Source organism: Epinephelus fuscoguttatus, linkage group LG3 (genome assembly GCF_011397635.1).
Source record: "Epinephelus fuscoguttatus linkage group LG3, E.fuscoguttatus.final_Chr_v1".
Classification (NCBI taxonomy): Eukaryota; Metazoa; Chordata; class Actinopteri; order Perciformes; family Serranidae; genus Epinephelus; species Epinephelus fuscoguttatus.
The window spans coordinates 32,840,342-32,855,467 of record NC_064754.1 but is presented as its reverse complement, the minus strand read 5'-3'; the positions used below and the strand labels follow the sequence as shown (position 1 = coordinate 32,855,467).

At 40.9% G+C, this 15,126-nt stretch overlaps 3 protein-coding genes across 3 annotated transcripts; all 3 read right to left on the bottom strand.

Annotated features, from left to right (window-relative positions):
* Window positions 1-404: 404 nt before the first annotated feature.
* On the bottom strand, window positions 405-3,909 carry LOC125885614 (zinc finger protein OZF-like). The gene is made up of 2 exons (XM_049571283.1): window positions 3,609-3,909; window positions 405-2,549 (listed from the first exon to the last, which is right to left on the bottom strand). The coding sequence occupies exons 1-2, from the start codon at window positions 3,778-3,780 to the stop codon at window positions 1,282-1,284; spliced, it is 1,440 nt and encodes a 479-aa protein (XP_049427240.1). The 5' UTR covers window positions 3,781-3,909; the 3' UTR covers window positions 405-1,281.
* A 1,235-nt stretch (window positions 3,910-5,144) lies between these two features.
* Window positions 5,145-7,786, bottom strand: LOC125885829 (NAD(P)(+)--arginine ADP-ribosyltransferase 2-like). The gene is made up of 3 exons (XM_049571625.1): window positions 7,715-7,786; window positions 7,354-7,440; window positions 5,145-6,176 (listed from the first exon to the last, which is right to left on the bottom strand). The coding sequence occupies exons 2-3, from the start codon at window positions 7,426-7,428 to the stop codon at window positions 5,259-5,261; spliced, it is 993 nt and encodes a 330-aa protein (XP_049427582.1). The 5' UTR covers window positions 7,429-7,440; window positions 7,715-7,786; the 3' UTR covers window positions 5,145-5,258.
* A 1,843-nt stretch (window positions 7,787-9,629) lies between these two features.
* On the bottom strand, window positions 9,630-14,245 carry kpna7 (karyopherin alpha 7 (importin alpha 8)). The gene is made up of 12 exons (XM_049571272.1): window positions 14,083-14,245; window positions 13,866-14,009; window positions 13,709-13,794; window positions 13,174-13,342; window positions 12,841-12,940; window positions 12,456-12,538; window positions 11,796-11,882; window positions 11,493-11,669; window positions 10,597-10,830; window positions 10,244-10,426; window positions 9,986-10,132; window positions 9,630-9,794 (listed from the first exon to the last, which is right to left on the bottom strand). Exons 1-12 carry the CDS (start codon window positions 14,146-14,148, stop codon window positions 9,708-9,710), a joined length of 1,563 nt encoding a protein of 520 aa, XP_049427229.1. The 5' UTR covers window positions 14,149-14,245; the 3' UTR covers window positions 9,630-9,707.
* Window positions 14,246-15,126: the final 881 nt, after the last annotated feature.

Below are 15,126 nucleotides of genomic sequence, written 5' to 3'. Positions count from 1 at the left end.
AACTTGGTACAGGGTGTAAAACTTAAGTCGACATGTGTTTCTTGCTCTGTGCACACAGCTCACAATGACACCTCTTGTAGATGAAAGGAAACAAAGGGATTTATAAACCTACTTTCCTCGTACAAAATAAACTTGGTGAAAACAAAATGTTTTGACTGACTGACAATCACTAAACAAGGCAAGATTATCAGCTCATACACAGAGTCCATAACACTGTCAGAAAACTGAGGCTCCACTCTGCAGCTACTAACTGCCCTTAAGTGTCGGCAGGCAGTCCTGACTGTACACACATACGGCATGTTTCTCTCTCTTTTTTTTTTTTAAAGATTATTTTTTGGGGCTTTTTGCCATTTGATAGTACAGCTTCAGATTGAAAGGGGGAGAGCGAGAGGGGATGACATACAGCACAGGCTATATGGGCTGAAATAGAACTCGCAGCTGCTGCTGCTGCTGCTGCAAGGACATGGACTTGATACACTCGCTGTGTAACAAAGATTTTTCAAAAAACTGGCAGATTGATTGTTTAAATAAAATGCTGTTGACAATAGAAATTTTAATAAAAATTAGGGTTAGTTCAATAAAACTTGATGGTATTTTTAAAAAGATACTTCAACATATTGTGACCTTCTCTAAATGGGGAATCGTACTTTATTCAGTCAGTGCTGCAATTATGTAACTCCTCACTTCTGTGACTTTGTGTGTTCTGCCTGAGAACCAGAACTGGATCATCTTTCACATTTTACAAACACAAGGCAGCTTGTTTCTATGAGATCTTATATGCCTTATAACAATAAACTTTATTTGTATAGCACTTTTCAAAACACAGTTACAAAGTGCTTTATAAGACAAAACAGTATCCACCATCAAGATAAAAACAGCAATAAATCATTGATCATAGGCTAAGACACACAACAGATTTACTGTTAAAAAAAAATGCCTTCCTGTAAAAGTTTGTTTTGAGGAGTGTTTTCAACAAAGACACTGAGTTTGCCAACCTAGGTTCCTCAGGTAAGGAGCTCCACAGCTGTGGGGCTCTGATGGGAAATGCCCAGTTTCCTTCAATCAAGATGTCATGAGATAAAAGCATGAAAAACTTTTTCAAGGTCTGCTTGAGATAAAATATGTTTTACTTTTAAAATGTTTGTAATTTGATGAAAGCACGATTGCACAACCTTGGTTATTTGTATTTTGAAACAGAGCTCAGAGTCAAAGATGACACCCAGATTGCGGGCAGAATGCTTTACACTGGAGGACAGGTTCCCAATGGATTGAGACACAAAGTTACGACTTCTTAGCAGCGTGGATTCTAATGTGGACTGTCAGGTGACTTTTATGTCTGAAAGCTTTCCCACATGTTGTGCAGGTAAATGGCCTCTCACCTGTGTGGATTATAATATGTCTTTTCAACACTGCTATGTCAGTGAATCTTTTCCCACAGGTCTTGCAAAGGAACGGCTTCTCACCTGTGTGATTTCTCATGTGGACTGTCAGGTGAGCTGTGCACATGAAAGCTTTCCCACACGTTTTGCAAGGAAACGGCTTCTTGCCCGTGTGGATTGTGACGTGTCTATTCAGTGCTGATATGACAGTGAATCTCTTCCCACAGGTTTTGCAGAGGTACGGCTTCTCACCTGTGTGGACTCTCATGTGCTTTGTCAGTGTGGACACCACACAAAATCTCTTCCCGCAGATCTTACAAAGGTATGGCTTCTCACCAGTGTGGATCCTCGTGTGTACTTTTAAGTCACTGTGATGTCTGAAAGCTGTCCCACATGTCTTGCATGCAAATGGCTTCTCACCTGTGTGGATTCTCATGTGCACTTTTAAGTCACTATTATATCTGAAAGCTGTTCCACATGTCTTGCATGTGAATGGCTTCTCGCCTGTGTGGGATCTTGTATGAACTGTCAAGTCGTTATTACGTCTGAAAGCTTTCCCACATGTTTTGCAAATATATGGTTTCTCACCTGTGTGGATTTTGTAGTGTACGTTTAATTTTGCCTTAAACTTGAAAGCTTTCCCACAAGTGTCACATTTGAAAGACTTTTTAGCAGTGTGAGTATTGCGGTGAATGTTTGACATGGTAGAGTTGAATACGTTGCTTTCATGGTGTTTTTTCTTGGGTTTAAGCTCTGCATTTCTCGTTGATCCTGAGTCTTCATGCTTGCCCTCTTCCTGTTCTTGGCTCTCAGCAACATGAGAACTGTGAGAGAGAGGCTGGTGGTCACTGTGTGCTTCTGATACCACAGAGATTATCACTGGTATGTTGACAGCAGACTCTTTGTCTGTTGCGCTTTGAGAGTCGTCAGGATTGAAGTTCAGAGTCTGATCTTCACTCTGGTCACGTTCCTCACAAGGAGGACTCAACAGAAAGGTATCCGTCTCCTGCTTCAGCACAAGCTGCTCTCCTTCCTGACTGGTGCAGAGTTCCTCCTGTTCCTCTTTAATCTGTGGAGGCTCTGGGTCCAGACCAGAGCTCCTCTCCTGAGCACAGAGCTGCTGGTCAGCTAGAACCTCCTCCTCTTTACAGACATGTTGATATGGGAGCTCTGCAGGGACACACAACAACAGCAATAGGATACAACTGTGATGGCAGAGAAAAAATGCAGACGGGGCAAATTAGTAGAGTAACATTATATTTAAGTAGTTGGGATTATATACATTCACCAGCCACTTTATTAGGTACACCTGTAAGCTAATCAGCCAATCACGTGGCAGCAACTCAATGCATTTAGATATGTAGAAACTGGAAGCATCAGAATGGGGAAGAAAAGTGGTTGAAGTGATTTTGAACATGGTTGTTGCTGCCAGACAGGCTGGACTGTTGATCTACTGGGATTTTCACGCACAACCATCTCTAGTGTTTACAGAGGATGGTCCGAAAAAGAGAAAATACCCAGTGAGCAGCAGTTCTCTGGGTGAAAATGCCTCGTTGATGCCAGAGGTCAGAGGAGAATGGCCAGTCTGGTTCAAGATGATAGAAAGGCAACAGTAACTCAAATAACCACTCGTTACAACCAAGGTATGCAGAAGACCATCTCTGAACCAACAACACATTGAACCTTGAAGCAGATGGGCTACAGCAGCAGAAGACCACACCGGGTGCCACTCCTGTCAGCTAACAACTGGAAACTGAGGCTACAGTTCACATAGACTCACCAAAACTGGACAATAGAAGATTGGAAAATGTTGCCTGGTCTGATGAGTCTGGATTTCTGCTGCGACATTCAGATGGTATGGTCAGAATTTGCCATAAACAACATGACAGCATGGATCCATCCTGCCTTGTATCAACGGTTCAGGCTGCTGGTGGTGTAATGGTGTGGGGGATATTTTCTTGGCACACTTTGGGCCCCTTAGTACCAACTGAGCATGGTTCAAACACCACAGCCTACCTGAGTATTGTTGCCGACTATGTCCATCCCTTTATGACCACAGTGTACCCATCTTCTTGTTACAGCACCTTTTACTTGTTAAATCTATGCCACAAAGAACTAAGGCAATTCTGAAGGCAAAAGGATCCAACCCGGTGCTAGCAAGGTGTACCTAATAAAGTGGCGACTGTATCCCTCTGATTTGAGTTATTAACACAATTAAGTTTGACACACCTGTACTGTGTGACTCTGTTTCTGGTTTCCAAACGATGTCCAGCAGTCTGCGCTGCTGGTCGAGCTCCTCCTCGTACACGACGATGGTCCTTTTAATAACCCTGAATATTTCCTCAGCAGCAGCGGTCAGTCTCTCGTTAACAAACTCTCTCAGATACTCAGCTGAAGACATTGTTGTTTAATCACAGCTACGGTGGCTCGAGGTTTTACTCAAAGGCGAACCTCCTGCAGTTATCTCAATGAACCAGTGCAGATAACAAGCCTAGTCTTTTGTTTACTTCCGCTGGATGATGTTACACTCTTAAATTCCGACGGTGAAATGTGGGCTATGTGTTTTGTTCCGCTTAGAGACTTCACCAAAGATACTGTATATATATTTTATATGTATGTTTATATTTTATATATATGTTTATCCACTGTCTTTGGTTTATCCACTGTCTTTGACTTCACTTATCAGAGGACAGAGGTGGCTGGAGTGTGACTTATTTTTTTTATCTTATTTTATTTATTGTTTTAACTCTAAATCAATCACTCGGTTTTTAAAACCTGCCCTTTTATGTATACAAAGTTAAAAGTAAAAAGCTAAAGACAAAATCCTGCAGTTGAAAAATGTCTCGGTTTTTCACTCTTGTCGTGCATGCTGGTTAGTTTGTACAAACAATTTATTTTTGGCCAGAGTTTAAATGAGATAGAATAAAGTCATGTAGATGACATCACTATTTTAAGCTCAGATTTAGTCGTGTTTTTTTTTTCTAACAGAAGCATTCATTGCCTATCATGTGCCCAAGGACTGTTTAAAACATGCCTTTTAAGCCTGCAGGTTTGGTAGACATGTTTTCTTAAGAATCAGCAGCAATATAAACATAATACAACCAACCACAATACAACCTCCCTTTAGCCAAAATAAAAATAAGTCCCTTCCTAGTGCTTAAAAACATATCTGACATGCCTCTCACAACCCCCCCCCCCCCCCCCCCCTGCATGAACGTATCTGTATTCCCCCTCTACCCAAAATGTTCCAGTTGAGAGCCTGTCTCTGAAAGCCCTCCTCTCAAAGAAGCCCAGTCTGCTTTTATTGGTCAGCATTTCTGGGTCTTTCACATCTGCACTCTTGATACCTTTGCACCATCGTAGCAGGTGGAGAATGACTGTAACAGCACCGTGTGTATGTATGTAATATAGGTGTGACATCACAACTTCACAGAAGCCCTGACAGCCTGTTTAAAGCCATTGTTTCTGCATATAGCTTGTGTGCATTTCTCCGTGGATTGAGCCTTTGATACTTTCACAGTACTTATACAGCACCTACACCTGCCTAAGACAATATCTAGTATCATATCATGATAGATATAATGGCAAGTTATTGCCCAGCCCTACTCATTTTCCCTTAAAGCGCTACAACTACAATTCCATGACAGCTGGGATAATTCAAGCTGCTGAGGAAGATCATGTGATTAAATTTAAATCTCCAGAACAGCTACTAAATGGACCTTAGGTTGAGATTGTTTGCTTCCAAAGTCAAGAATTAACTCTCAGTCTCAAAAAATATAATTTTAATAAATTCAAGAAGACAGTGAAGGGACGTGTTGCCTGGAGGAGGCTACAGATCTTGTTACAGATATTATATTGATGTAATAAACTTATACAGTGTTAAAACAGTACACTCCTGCTCCTGAATGGCTCCAAATCCTGACAGTTGAGACTGCTGTAAACACCAGCCGTCTCAAGCTTGTATAAAACATCACAATGTAAATCATTCTCTCCTGACATGTCCACAGAAACTATATTAAACATCTCATATGGAGGAATCAGTACTTCATCCTCGTCTGAGTCAAACTCTGAGTAGGACTTGAGGTAGGCGCCAAAACACGTGTGGATCTCAAAGCAGGACCTCCGTCCAAACTGACGCAGGTTCTTGTTGAGGGAGCTGGAGGCGAACGAGCCGAAGCGCATAGTTTGTCCAGCTTTCCCAGTGAAGAGCAGTTTGCTTCTGCGGTAGGTGGTGTAGCAGCTTCTTTGGTTGAGTTTAAGAAGCCGGATGGCGTCAGACAACAGGAAGTGGAGGGCGTGGAATTCAAATGAGGTCTTATAGGTAGTCTTCCCCCTGCGCACTGCCCGGTTTAAGTCATCATATGACCCTGCTGTGTAGGCACACAGAGCCCTGAAGTGATTCACGGACAGCTGGTCATAGATGTCCTTATTCTTCATGGCTTTGAGGGCACACAGTTTTGTGTATGTGGAGTGCAGACCCTCCCTGGTGCTCCTGGGGAGGTAGTGACGTTTCACTTTGATCAGCATCTTGTGGGAGCAGCCGTAATACATGTCATCAACAGAGTCCGGAGACAAGCTCAGAGGGATTCTGACGAGCGTGGACAGACGTGATGGGACCTGTGCTGAGGCACCAGATGACTTCAGTGGGGAATTGGTGGAGGTGTTCTGAACATTTACAGGATCTGCAGACTCTAAAGGTGGGTTCACTGTAGCCTCCTGGGGGGGCGATGTCTCAGCATCCACCTTTGGGATGTCAGAGCTTCTCAACAGGGCATTTACGGTATCCTGCTCAGGCAACTGTAAAAAAAAAAAAAAAAAAAAAAAAACAGTTTGCATTTGCACTTTACACAATTACAAAGCTGTCCACGTTGGTTCAATACTTTTAAGAAAAGGGGAAATTCATCTACTGTATCTCTATAAATTAGGACTCAGGGCTGCAACATAAACAGTCCTGTCTACTTCAGTTGAGGTTGGGTTCAGTTGGGTGCTTTTCATTATGCTACCTAAGGCTTCCAAGCATTCTCCCTTGATCCAGAAATCATTTCCCCCTGCCATCATGGAGGATCTTCCAAATAGTTTAAATGCACCTCAAAGATTTGCAAGTAGAGAGGAGGCTTACAGCAAAGTTTTATATCTGTTTATATTCTGCAATTAAATGTTTTACACCTAATAAAGTTATATTTGAATACTTATACACAAAAAAACAGGCATTAAGGCAGTATGTAGGAGACTTTAAAGGGACACTCTAGTACTGCACTGGACTTACAAGGGATGGGTTAAGAAAATAATGGAAGTAGAGGAGGCATGAATCTTCCTAGTATGGCTCAAGCTTAAAAATGCCTGCGTCCTATATCTCCCACAATGGAACTTGATAATTAGACCATCCATGTCTGGTAAATGCAGATGTCCTACAAACTCCACGCTCCCAGTTTGTGACATGGAGTTTCTGTTATAAATCTGTAGTCTCCGAGCCTCAAGATCCCTCCAGCACTACAGAAGACATCGTACAACTTTCACAGGCTGAGGAAAGACAACTGACCTTTGTGTGTAAATCTTCAGTTTTCAGATCCCTTTAAAATTACATCTCATCTACAAAACTCATCTTTTATCTTGGTATATTAATTTCTTTGTTACCTGGTCAAAATGTTGTTAAGGAGGCCAGGACGCACGACCTTGTTATTTCTAAAATCCGGCCCAGATGAGACCAGGTTGTTTTTCCATATTTGCAAAGCTGAACTCAAACTTCTGCCTCTCACATTTCTGATTTAAAACATCACTGAATGGCTAATGAACATGAGATCACACCACAGGATTTTCTGTTTTTTGAAAGTTTGGGTATTTCAGACTTGAAACCACTGAACCAGCGAGGCCTCAGCATCAATGCATAAAACACTTTATAATTCCAGAAACTATTACAATATTGTAACATCACTTGATATTTGTGGCATGTTAATGTATGTATCAGTTATCTTACCATCTTTGCATTCAGAGGTCTGATCCTCACGCAGAGGCAGCAAAGGACAATAAACAACATCGCGTCCTTCATCATGATTGAGAATACCTAAAGAAAAAAGAAAAAGGCATTTGGTGTGTCTGCCTATTATGGTACATACCTCTGAGGCAGTTGTTTAAGTAAATAGTTATGTATTATAAAACCATTAGCACCAGAGACATTTTCCCCCCAGTGATAACTTTTTCATCACTATCACCAAAAAACTTAAAGCAACATTTTTCACTTGCGTCATGTCCCAATTGTAACATTTACTCACAACATAATCAATACACTAAAAACAAAACAAACCATCTAAAAAAAAAAATATTTAATTTGATCTTACCGGGTAATAGTGCAGCAAGTACTGGTTGAATCTCGTGCCAGTGCGGTCTCAGGTCTGTGTGATGCGAGCCATCTTTTCTACCATCAGAGCAGGGGAGGGGCCAATGCAACCATCCACTCATGTACTTTCAAAGAATTTCCAGAGATATTTTTAGACAGCCAGCAAAGCCCATTTCCTCCAAAAGATGGAAGTTGCAAGGTTAATGGGTCAGCCAAATTCAAATTCACCCAAATTACAGAAAAAAAACAGTTTTCTCTTACTTAAAGTGGGATCCACCCATGCAGATAGTTTTGTTTTTACTTGCACAGGTTTTGAGATACACGTGAGAAAATGCTGTCAACAGTTTCTATCAGTCATACTGTCTACAGCAGAAATGGTCAGAATGAAAACTGCTGATAGTGTAATGAGGACAAGTTAAGTCGCAGTGCATTTTTGAGATGTGACTTTTAAATGCTATGAGCACCACAAACTATATTCCATTCACATCCACTGTATTGAAGCAGCAGCAAAAATCTCAAATGTAATAAAACTAAATACTGCCAGAGGTCAACAAGTAATTTTCATTGGAGGAAACCTTAAAGACATAAGGTCTCACAATTAATTTAGACACAGTCTCTGCACACAAAAACAAAAACAGGTCAATTATAACCCAATTTGGATTAACACAGAACTGACCCATTGTGGATAAAGATAATATACCCATGGGCATAAAACCCACTGGGTCACCGATCACACCCAAAATGGGTGATTTGGACCCAGCTTTAGAGTTATATTATTTCCATTGGGTTATCCAACCATACCAATATGTGGTTATTATTTATATTTCTGTTGAGTCAAATTAAATACTTTTACCCAATGTAATGTTATTTTTAATCTTCATATTTTTTTTTTAAACCTTGTCACATGTCAATGTTCTTCTACCAAAAAAAGGGTTGTTCTTTCCACCCAGTATTTCTCATCTTTATATTGGGTCATACAAACAATAGTATGTGTAATAAAATTTCAGTGTTTAAGAAAAAAAAAAAGCTTTTTACAAATCTTACTGTGAAACTGCCAGATTTTACGTAATATTAAAAGCGCAAATGACAACATGTTACATCACATAACACAGTGAAGACTGCAATGAAAAAGTCTTCACTTTAAAGTCGTCCGATTGTGGATTATCTCTGAAACAGTTAAACCACGGCATATAAAAGTCAAGACTTAGTGTTTATTTAATTTTACAACTAATAGTTCTTGTATAAGTTGGTTGCTATGGGGATGTTGTAAAATTAGCCACATGTACCCAAAAAAAAAAAAAAACCAAAACACTCAATACAAAATTTTAAAAAGTATTTTTAATGTGCAGTACTCCATAAGACGACTGAGCTATAATGTATGATGGCAAAACCTTTTGCACAGTACAAAAAATTAAAATGCAAACCACACCTAGCTTTTGAATAGCTCCTTCTAATGTATTGTGTGGTCATGAGTAAGCATAGAGTTTCCTTTTTTACTTGTAAGCGAAATAGTGAGGTTTGCATTTCATCAACGAGGAAGTCAAAACTGAAACCCAAAGATTCAACAAGAATCGCCACTCTGGTGAAACACATGCTTAACCAAGTGAATTTTGTTTGGGAAGTCCTTTCGACTGCTTGCCCAACATCTTCCAATGTGTCAGCAAATTCAATTTTTCAAAAGAAATTCATATTTTAAGTTATTAGAAAATGCAGTTCAGTATAACTGTCTTGCAGAGGTGGTAGACCAGGGTTTATTCAGCTACACAAAGTCATGTGAACCACTTTGATAGAATAAATATTCTTTAAATATATTTTGTTGGCCATTTCTAAGCCACAGATCATGTGGCTTTTATACAGGCCCAATTAAATTTTGACACAGTCATTAATAATGCAAGGGCTAAAGATGCAAATATACTTAACAGTAAATGTTTACAACCTTTATTTATTCTTCAACACGAAATATCAAACACAAATTAAACATACAATAGTTGCGTTTAAAATTCAAAGGAGCGCTGAACATCAGGGGTCTTAAACACAAATGCGTCTTCTGTACTGTCAACCTGGACTCCCACAACCTCATCCTAGGAGAGACAAAAACTTAACAGATTTCAACACTGCAAATAAGACATTTATGTTCGAGTCCTTAAATGTTAATCAAATATTGAAGCTTAATGCAAAGTTTTCAATTAATTTTAAAAATGTACCTAGATGTTGTCAGTACAGCAAACCTTAATGTACTCTAAATATTAATGCAGGGAATTTGGCTACTTACGTCACCAAAGTATTTTTCTATGAGGCTATGAGCAGCCTGGTACACCATATCATTGTCATGGTTCTGCAGCATCTCGATTTGGTCCAGTCCTCCCAGCTCTTCAACCAACAGGCTGAGTTTCTCCGTCTCACCGAGCTTCTCTGCCGCCTGGAAAGACGTACAGTCACTGAAGCTATCTCCCGTCTGCCCGTTTTAAATTCTGTCACATGTTTTAAGATAATTAGGCACAAACATGTTGATCAGTTTTTCCCCCCTCACCATGAACATGTTGTTGATGGCATCCAGTATGACCAGAATGACTTTAGCATCTTTGACCTGCAGTAGGTTGATGATCGCCTCCAGGGCCCCACTCTGCACCAGTTGGACTACCTGCTCCACAGTGCCCCCACTGGTGAAGTTGGTCACTGCCCACACTGCCTCCCTTTGAGTTTTGAAGTCTCCCTGAGAAAAATTGTTCAGCCGACATTTGTTGTGGTCTGGTGAAAACCGTGAAAGTAACCCCTGCTTGCTTCTCCATTGCAAGACCACAAACATTAAAAAAAAAAAAAAAATCCACTTACAGCATGTTCCTGGACAGAAAAGGTCCAGAAGGTCATGCTTGTTCTACTCACATTTCTGAGCTGTTCCACCAGAGGAGGGAGCAGGCCGCAGGTGATGAGCTGTTGGATTTGCTTACTGGGTCCTGCTGCAATGTTTGACAATGCCCATGCTGCCTCCTTTTGCACACTGGGCTTCGGGTGCCTCATCAGTTGTGGTAGAGCTTTCAGAACTCCGGCATCGACGGCCACCTGGGTCTGCAGGTCTGAGCCACTCACTATGTTCCCGATTGAGCGAAGAGCCGGGGTCTTGAGGACAGACAGGTAACTGATTAACTTTAATACAGGCAGTCAAAGGGCAGTGAATAAAATTCTGGTTGATGACCCAACTTGAAAACAAGGTTTAAAAAAAAGGTAAAATCTAAAACATAGTGCTGTTGTTGGAGGTTATGGGTGTGGTGTAGTGAAGTTCAAGCAGATGTGACTGATGGATATGAAGACATTGTAAAAATGGCACACTGAACAAATATACAATATAAGGAAAAGAAATGTCCTCGTGGTGCAATCAGGACCCCAGGGAAGTCGCTCAGCATTGCAGCAATTTTTTTTGCAGCAAGTTGGCAGCATACTACAGAAGTAAACCCGAAGCTATAAAATCTATGGAACCCTGCCTCTAAAAAAGGTACATTACAACCTCCTCCTCCTCTGTCCCCATGTTTGTTATCAGAAACATGACTCTGCCCTCTAGTGGATGTATGTCAACATAAAGTACTCATGGATGTATGGCGGCAGTTACGGTTACAGAGAATAAGTGAGCCTTAAGGAGGTGGCTATCTGGTCATAGTGTCTCACATGCAGGAATGTCAGATCTTTGTTCTTATACATGGCTCTCCTTGTTAAGTCCAGATTAGTTAAAGTTATGGTGTGTGCTAGAATACTTAGGAGAGTTGAATAATCCAAGACCACCCTACCACAACACTGAGCTCGTTGTGGCTCAAGAGCTCCACCAGCCGAGGGACGATCCCAGTTTTCACCACAACGTCAATGCGGTCATTGTCACCGTCTGAGAGATAGGAGATTGCCCAGCATGCATCAGACAAGATGTCCTTATCACTGAGATGGAGCAACTGGATCAGAGAGGGAAGCACCTGAAGGAACAACAGGTAATAATATTATGGCACCTTTCTGGGCTGGAGTGAATCTTCTGGTGCACTGGATGCCAAGCTCACATACATCTGTGAGGTTGCTCATTACCAAGCTGTGGTTTCACTTACCTGCAACACTGCAGACATAGGTGGGAATGGGTTCTTATTTCGACACAAGTTGGACAGCGTCCATGTCAGGTTACGCAGGTAGCCAATCTGGAGTGACAAATGCAGTATAACCAACAGGACTATGGCAGCAAATTTAACCTTCTGCCCCACAGCTGTGGAAAACTCAGCATATTACATTAACGTGTACAGTTCTTGGGAGTACTAATGCATGTGTAAAGAAGTTTTATAAAGCCTTTGTGGCCCTAGAGGGAGCTGAAGTGATGTCACTGGATGTTTGAGGATTAAAATGCTGTGGACTGACAACACTAGCCATTAAAACTTCATTATCGAACAGCAGTATTTGGCTGGTTTTTGGGCACCCATACGTAAACTCCAAGTCACACAGATCGGCTTCAAAAATTTCAGTTGAAATGACTGATACATGGATGCCATTTACAAGACACTCTTGCCTGTTGCTCATGTCTGCTTGAGGCTGGTGGTGTGAGGCGACATTAGCCACTAGAAGAACAACATAACCAAATCTCCAAAATTAGTTTGCAGTTAAGTTTAAGAACTCCATGTTTAAGCAAACTTTTCAGGCTTTGAAAATCAGTTTAACTAGAAGCAATTTTCCCCCTGATCCCCATGATAAAGTTGTCAAACTCGAGTGAAATGACTTACTGGCGTGTCTGGGGAGATGCGGGCCAGTAAGGCTGGGACAACATTGCAGTCAATCAGGACGTCTCGATAAGCGGCACCATCACCTGTGAAGAAGTTAACATGCGACATTAGTACAACTAGCCACAGTAAAGTAGTTGTAGATACTGTTTACCACAAGATGTATATTTCAAAACTCAGTAAGTATTTTGCAAAACAGACGGCCACATTAACTTTTTAACGACATGAGCTAGAGTCAATTCATAATCAAATTACAGTCCATAAAGTGGTCCATTAAATGAGTAACCACAAGTTTTGTGCTTTTGTAAACCATTCTTTTAAACATGCTGATTTATTCAAATCCAGACAGGATGGGAACCCCACACGTAAATTCAATTTAGCTTTTTACCTGCAATGTTTCCAAGAGCCCAGACAGCCTGTTCACTGATGTGCAGCAACGGTGAGGCCAGCAGGGCGATGAAAGCTGGTACAGCCCCATGTTCCACCACCTGAGACACAAATACACTGTTACGTTGAATTCATGCCACAAGGAAAACTGAACACCTTCAAGACTCATGTAAATTTAGTAAAAGTCTGTCTTTAAAATTGAGTTGTTTGAGGGACAACATTTTATCAGCCCATCTCATCAAGATCATGCAAACCTGTTCCAGTCAAACTGCATCAGTCATGTTAAGCATTTGGTCCACCATGTCTCTGCTCACAAGTTTTTAACTGTTCACACCTGTTGAGTGTGCCAAGATGTTCCAGAGGCGATGTTTGTAAGAGCCCAGGCTGCTTCGAACTGCAGAGTCGGCTCATCGTCCATAGACAGGAAGGACACAAAGCGGCCCAGCAGGCCTGCATCTATGATCTCCTTCAGAGGAGGGTTACGCTCCTGAGACAGCAGCTTCCTGAGGGAACAATGTTCATATTACCCTCCTTTTTCCTGCCTTGATTAGTTTCAATGGGTGGAACATTGAAAATATATTCAAGCAGCCTACACACTTGTTTATATAATGTTAGAAAATTGTTAAAATGGACCTAATTGCCATTTCCCAGAGGCCCCAAATGACATCTTGAATCTGCTGTTTAACAAACAGTTCAAAAGGTAGGATTCATGACACACTTGATACCACACCACATTATCAGACTAATTTACTGTTATCAATTAATCATTTTAACACTAAAATTGAGCCACAGAAATTGTATCTCCATTATCTCCTGCAGCAAATCATTGTTTTATACAAAGGCTACAGTAATGACCCCTGATGGCTCACCTGGCTGCCTGACAGCCTCGCGTTTGAGACTCCCTGCACTCTGAGTTCACGTCTTTAATGATATCCTCAATGGGTAAAAAGGCCACCTGAGGGACAGACACACAGTTAGAGGCTCCACCAGTTTGAACGGACTCGTTAAAGGTTCCTTTGAACTGACCATCTCGTTAGAAATGTACGTGGGTGAGAGGGCCTCTTCGTCCGGGAGAGACGACAGCGTGATGTTTCTCCTCTTGAGGAAACTTTCATCCTTGTGAGCTTTGCGCAGCTCCACGCTCACCGTGATCCTTTTCTCTCGGAGTTTCTGCAAGAAGCCAAGATGCAGGATAAGTAAAATTAGCAACACGTGCGACCTTGAAAATACACCCTCAACTTACAGCCGGATCTTTCCCGTGGTTTTTGAACTTGGATATCCGCTCCGTAGTAACATTCTTGGTGGGCATGGTGGATTTTTACGCACGGTGGACGCGTACACTCTGCTTGACTTGGACAGACGAAAACTTAATGAAACTTCCGCAGGGAGGTTATAAGAGGGAAAGCAGCCTCAGGTGAATTTAATTAAGTGTGATTGATGTAACGCCCCTATTGATGTATTCAGGTGCAGCTGGGAGCGTTTCAATCAGGTAACCTTTCCCTCCGGCGCCAATTAGGTTCAGCAAAGATCTGTGTTTTATCTTTTTGTCTTGTAGTGGGGCTACTGTGAAAGCTGTAGGGCTACTATAAGCCTTGGTCTATGTTCTTGATAACGTTTGTTCAGACATTTATGTTCCTAAGGCGTCTTTGTAAGTGTTGGAAAGTGACGCAGAACATTATCAAGTACCGTAAGGTACAATTTTGAGGTACTATTTACTTGAGTATTTCCATTTCTCCCGCTTTATACTTCTCCTTCTCTATATTTCATGGGCAAATGTTGTACTTCTTACCCTACCGTAGTTACTCTATAAATTCAGATTAATAATACAAATAAATCATGGTTCAGATGAAACTTTTTTGATCCCCAGGGGGAAATTCACAAGCTTCCCAGCAGATAAAATAGTCAAAAGTAGCTCCACTTTTATACGCTGCAACATTAAAAATATGCTCACACATTAATGCATTAATAATTGTAGTCCAATCATAGCCATTTTCCTGAACCAGGCCATTCTGCATAATGAATACTTTAACTTAAAAGTATATTTTGATGCCAGTACTTTTACTTAAGTAACATTTTAGGTGCAGAACATTAATTTGTAATAGAATATTTGTGATACTGTTGCTTTTGTGTCCAATTTTGATCAGTATGTCATACAGGAGAGAAAAGAACATAAGTCTCTGTGACTTGACTTTGTTTAGGACTTCTATACATGTTTTATATCCTAGTGCTACCATTACTAATTATTATCATTATTAAGACAATAATATTAAAAAAAACAATATCCATT

Bases quoted from the DNA above. Each gene is read 5' to 3' on its own strand.
- LOC125885614 (XM_049571283.1), bottom strand. From the start codon at position 3,780: ATGTCTTCAGCTGAGTATCTGAGAGAGTTTGTTAACGAGAGACTGACC. The intron at 2,550-3,608 runs GTGTGTCAAACT...GTGTCCCTGCAG, and splicing joins AACAGAGTCACACAGTACAG to AGCTCCCATATCAACATGTC.
- LOC125885829 (XM_049571625.1), bottom strand. From the start codon at position 7,428: ATGATGAAGGACGCGATGTTGTTTATTGTCCTTTGCTGCCTCTGCGTG. The intron at 6,177-7,353 runs GTAAGATAACTG...TTTTTTTTACAG, and splicing joins GACCTCTGAATGCAAAGATG to TTGCCTGAGCAGGATACCGT.
- kpna7 (XM_049571272.1), bottom strand. From the start codon at position 14,148: ATGCCCACCAAGAATGTTACTACGGAGCGGATATCCAAGTTCAAAAAC. The intron at 11,883-12,455 runs GTAAGTCATTTC...TTGTCACTCCAG, and splicing joins GCATCTCCCCAGACACGCCA to ATTGGCTACCTGCGTAACCT. The intron at 9,795-9,985 runs GTAAGTAGCCAA...TGTCTCTCCTAG, and splicing joins TAGAAAAATACTTTGGTGAC to GATGAGGTTGTGGGAGTCCA.